The 5,738-nt window shown below is 40.3% G+C and overlaps 1 protein-coding gene across 1 annotated transcript; it reads left to right on the forward strand.

The window, feature by feature from the left end:
- The first annotated feature begins 348 nt into the window (after positions 1 to 348).
- Positions 349 to 3,382, forward strand: LOC140855335 (L-type lectin-domain containing receptor kinase IX.1-like). Its single transcript, XM_073251213.1, is given in 4 exon segments — positions 349 to 2,074; positions 2,805 to 3,128; positions 3,131 to 3,160; positions 3,163 to 3,382. Coding segments are annotated over 4 exon segments (2,145 nt in total). The 5' UTR covers positions 349 to 378; the 3' UTR covers positions 3,258 to 3,382.
- The last annotated feature ends 2,356 nt before the right edge of the window (positions 3,383 to 5,738 follow it).

Raw genomic sequence — 5,738 nt, forward strand, 5'->3', positions numbered from 1 at the left:
CTTCGGAGCCTTTAATTTCTTCCACTGCTTGAAGTTGATAACATGCCACGTCTAAGAAGACTATCCTAATCCCACGGAGTCTTCAGAGTTCTTTTCCCAAGTCTTCGAAGTTTTCGGAAAAGAAAATAAGTCTTCGGAGTCTTCGGAGCCTTTAAACACGTCTAAGAAGAAGACCACCCTAATCCCACGGTCGATAACACGCCACATTAACCCTTGTATTTCAATTCCTGGTCGAGCGTAATCCACCATGCACGCGCTCTCAGATTTGTGCTGGTCTATGTCCAGGCAACAATTTCCCGTCACGCCAGAAATGTATCGTGTCCGTCCAAGTTTCAACATTAGAAAATTTTCAATTCCGAGCGCATCTGCCCTCTTCAAATGACCAAGGCCCACCTGACCTCCATGGACAGCTCCATCGTTTTTCTACCACTCAAAAACAGAGCTTGGCAAGCCTCCTGCACTTCCCAAGCAATGGCTCTCTACAAGTCTAGTCCTCTCCAGATCTTAGTTCTCTTTCCGTTGTTATTTATCCCAATCCCCCTTACAAGCCCACTCTCTTTCAACTTCACTGGCAATAAACTGGACCAACCGAACTTAAGCTTCTCTGGCGACGCCTACTTTAACGGCAGCATCGTCCAACTCACCAAGAACCAGATGGGCGTTAACCTTGGCGGTAGCGTTGGAAGAGCCATATACTCTGAACCGGTGCTTCTCTGGGACAAAGCTTCAGGAACGCTTGCCAACTTCACAACAAATTTCATATTCACTATCAACAGCTTCGGAGAAAATGTAAGTGCCGATGGGCTTGCCTTTTTCCTCTCACCCTTCCCTTTTGAGGACCCATCGAATTCATCCGGTGGAACTCTTGGACTATTTAAAAATACTGGCCAGAATATAACGAAGAATAAGGTTGTAGCCGTTGAATTTGATAGTTTCATGAACCCTGAGTACAACGATTCGAGCAACAACCATGTGGGCTTCGACATTTGGTCGATTGTTTCCATCAAACATGTGGATTTGAATGCTAGCATCAGAGAGAATGTACAATTCATTGCATCCATTAGTTACGATGCTATAACTCAAAATCTGAGCGTCTTCCTCATGAGTAATGCTTCAAATCGTCGGAGGACTTGGGGCTTGTTTTATATTGTGGACCTGAGGAAGTACCTGCCTGAGAATGTAGCCATTGGTTTCTCAGCTTCCACCGGGATCTATTATGAGGAGCATAGCATCTATTCCTGGGATTTCATTTCCTCCAATTTGAGTTCTCAGGATCGTGCTCCCAGTCCTGGTCCTAGTCCAATTAATGAAACTTCTGAAGGAAAAAAGAAGAGTAAGATGAGATCAGCGGTGGGGCTTGCTGTTGGTATTGGGATCTTGCTATGTGGGTTGGGTTTAGTGTCGTTTGCAGTATGGCATAGGAGGGCTAATGGACGGATGGAAGAAGAAGAAGATATGGCTCTTGAATTGACTATCAATTATGCATTTGAGAGAGGTGGCGGCCCAAAGAAATTTTCTTATCGGGCACTCGCGATTGCAACCAGAAATTTCATTAAGGAGGCAAAGCTTGGGGAAGGAGGTTTTGGGGAGGTTTACATGGGAGTGTTGCATGATACGAATCAAGAAGTGGCAATCAAAAGGATTTCTAGAGATTCTAAGCAAGGGAAGAGGGAGTATATATCTGAAGTCACGATTATTAGCAGGCTGAGGCATCGCAATCTTGTGCAACTCATTGGCTATTGTCATGAAAGAGGTGATTTGTTACTTGTCTACGAGTACATGTCTAACAAAAGCCTTGATTACCATCTATACAGCGAGGAGAGATTGCTCACGTGGCCGGAGAGGTACGAGATTGCATTTGGCTTGGCTTCGGCACTACTCTATCTTCACGAAGAGTGGGAGCAGTGTGTGGTCCATAGAGACATCAAGCCAAGCAATGTGATGTTGGATTCAGGGTTCAATGCTAAGCTTGGTGATTTTGGGCTTGCAAGGCTTGTGGATCACGATAGTAACTTGCCAACAACGGTCATGGCTGGGACCCGGGGATACATGGCACCTGAATATGCTACTACAGGTAGGTAATATTATAATTCTAGCTGCACTTTGAAGGCTCTCTGAATGAATGTTTTTCTGATGACAATTATACATAGAGATGCTTCATTTGTGCTAGTAGAGCTGAATTGCTGATTGTAGCTGGGCCTAGACCAAGGAGAGCCCAAGGCAGCCCTATGGTCTAGGCCTCCTTCCATGTGCACGATCCATTATCAGCTCCACTACAAGATAGACCAATCACCGGTATCCCAATCGCATGAATAGCCATGTTTGATTTTAGCTCGCAAAAGAATCTAATAGTCCTATTTGTGGAGAATTTTTACCATTAATCTTCTTTCCCTATTCTATTTGACGAAAACATGCATGTTAAACTCAGCTGAACTTTTGTATTGTTACTGATGTTCATTAGGCATAGATAAATTCCTACTGACAAATTTATGCCCAAAAAAATTATGTTACGGAATTTTCCTAAGTCAAGCTTGTCTAACCTAGCAGTCAATTGGTCCAGCCTATAGGATAGGCTATTGATTAAGCAAACTGAATATCCACCCTCAAGGCCGACTCCAACAATCATTGTACCCATAAACCCAAGCTGGCCTGCCTCAATAGGAACACAATCATAACAATGTCAAGTCTATATCATAGTTGACTTGTTTAGTTGGGTCTACATTAATTATTTTAATTAGCTTGAAATTAATAATCATAAATATAAATTAATTTTTGTTAACTAAATGTATCGTACTATTTTACAGGAAAAGCTAGCAGAGAATCCGATGTATACAGCTTTGGAGTTGTTATACTAGAAATTGCATGTGGTAGAAAACCAATTGACATAAGAGAGGAGCAAGATAGGGTGAACTTGATAGAGTGGGTTTGGGAGCTTCATGAAAAAAAAATGTGTTTAACAGCAGCGGATAAAAAGTTAAAGACAGAATTTGATGAAAAACAAATGGAGCGCTTCATGATTGTAGGGTTATGGTGTGCCCATCCTGATTATAATTTGAGACCATCAATGAGACAAGTAGTTAATGTTCTTAAATTTGATGCTTCGCTACTTGATCTGCCACCAAGAATGCCATAGCAGTATATTTTCCTCCAGCAAATATTTCTACATCTCTGGATCATCATCATCATCTGGTGGACCTTCAATAAGTAGCCACTCTTCAAGCTCCAACTCAAACACATACAGAGGTTATTGTGAGTAAGAAACCGAAATAAGTTTTTAAGATTGAGCTGTTTTATTTTCCAGAAGGTTTGATATGTTATCCATGGGACATGCAAATTAATCTAATGTGTTTATCAGTAACATGGTAAAGAAATTGCTTCTCAATGCCATCATGTGCCCTTCCCCATGATTGTCTATAGCTGCCCATTGGTAAAGTAATTTTTGTTCTTGACAATTGACATTCCTAATTTTGTGATAGATTTTTACCCAATTTACTTTTCAATATGGCTGCAGCATTATCTTGATTAATCTTTAACACTGTTGGCTGTGCTTAATGCAAAAGCGCTCTAAGGTCTATAATGTTAAATTAATAAATCATGTTAAGAAATTCACTAACTTCTTCGTGAATATCACCATTTTGTAATGCACTTGATGTCACGTTGTTTATGATAATATTGGTTATGCAATGGATATTTCTTTTCCCCAAAGATATACCATACATAATTTCTATCATATATTTGGTTATTGATCATCGATTAGTTAAATCTTTAGCCAAAGATTTAGTTTCTAGAGGTATATTACACACTAAATGTTAAGAAATATAAGTACAACATCACGGCCATCATTCAATTAGAAATATGAGAATGAGAGAGTGCAAGAGAGAGTGAGAGATGACGGGGCTCTGTGGGAAAGGGATAGACGAAACATGGCATGGGAAGTGGTGCTGAAGGAAGGGAACTAGAGAGGAGAGGGCCAAGGGAACTTAGGCATGCGAGAGAGAGAGAGAGAGGAGAAGTGAGAGAGCGTGAGAAAGATCAAGATAGAGGGCAAAAGGAGCGCCATACGTGGAGTGGGAGGAAGAGGGAAGTGCAATGGAGACAGGTGGGTGGTAATGGGAAAAGAAGAAGGCAGGGTGCCTGTCTTCTGGTAAGGGAGGGCATATGGTGCCCCCTCTGAGTTCCGCAATACGAGGTCACTGCTTCAGGGTGGGCCTTGTTGGGTTTTGGGCCAAGTATAAACCTGAGCCTCACATCCTCCCAACTTAATAAAATTTTATTCGCAAAATTTACATATTGAATTGTCAAATAATTAGCACGTACACATCCTAGCTCAACCATGGTCGTGGGCTTAGATATCATATCCCTCAATATTATTATTTCTAACCAATTTCAAAACAACCTTACTGTCATACTTCTACTGTCTACTGTGATTCAAATAACTCCTTTAGTCTCTCGATAATTTCTAGCCAAATAATTATTCTACGTTAAGAGTAAGAAAATCCAAATTTTCAATTTTTACAATGGAACTTATACAAAGTTTTGACTTCTTGCTCCTAACTTATCTCAAGCATACTCTACCATGATTAAACCTCTAGTCACCACATTCAAAACTATTACATGAACTAGTTACTATATTCTATTTAACACATTACATAGAACTGTTGCCATTTTCTAAACTGGATTATTAGAATCCTATGGTGCTGCATGCCTATTTATCCGGTAGAATTAGTATATAAATATGGCCCTCAGTGCATGGTCTTTCCCCTTCCATTGCTCCTAAGAAGATGTTTGAGCTATCTGCGCCTAATGCTTTATGGTTTCTGAACTAATTGAGACTCCTAAACATTTTGAGGGCACTCAACTATCTTATAGTCCTGTTGGTCATACTTAAAATAAGCTCCAAACACCCGCTTACGATTCTTGACCTTGTGGTCACGATCATACATAGCACATTTAAAACCATCTTTTTAATTATTCATTTCATAACATCTTTTTTTTTTTTCCCGACAGAAACCATATGAATATTGAGAACCTTTTGTTGCTCGAAATTTCATAAATCCTTTGGAACTCTATTTGCGCTAACCATCGTGAGCCTCAAAATCTCTATCCCTTTTCTGTTTCTTCTCTTCTTTTATATTTGGGGTTTCCTTCCAACTAATTTCCATGTTATTAGCCTTGTCTACTATATCATCATAATTTGTTGAGTGCATTATAATAAGACCCCTTCGAATATATGGTTTCAATCCATCCTCAAACCTTCTAATCCTGGACTCATCATCCGCAACCAGGGTAAGAGTGAACCGCGATAATTTGTTAAATTCAGCCTCATATTCATCCACAATCATTCCTCAATCAATTTTCTTAGCTGGCTAGAAGGGAAATACTCGGAATAGAAGGCGGGGTGAATCTTTTGCCAAGTAACTTGCCTGTAGCCACGAGTCATTATATGCTCCATAGACTGCCACCAATGATGAGCTTTATCATAAAGCATAAAAACCGCAAATCTAACATTTTCCTCGTTGGTGCACTCTCTTGCTTTACAGGCTTTTTCTATCTCATCAATCCTACCCTCAATCTCATGGGGGTTCTCAAAAGCTGGAGAAGCCATCTTCCTAAACTTTACTCCTATGCTCAACTGGACTAGGATTACATTGCACTAGTTGTAGGAACTACTAAGGTAGCTCTCTCCGTTGATGCACCAACCCCACAACTTTCAAAATTAATTCAAGCATTCGATCCTA

This window comes from Elaeis guineensis, chromosome 1, assembly GCF_000442705.2.
Source record: "Elaeis guineensis isolate ETL-2024a chromosome 1, EG11, whole genome shotgun sequence".
NCBI lineage: Eukaryota > Viridiplantae > Streptophyta > Magnoliopsida > Arecales > Arecaceae > Elaeis > Elaeis guineensis.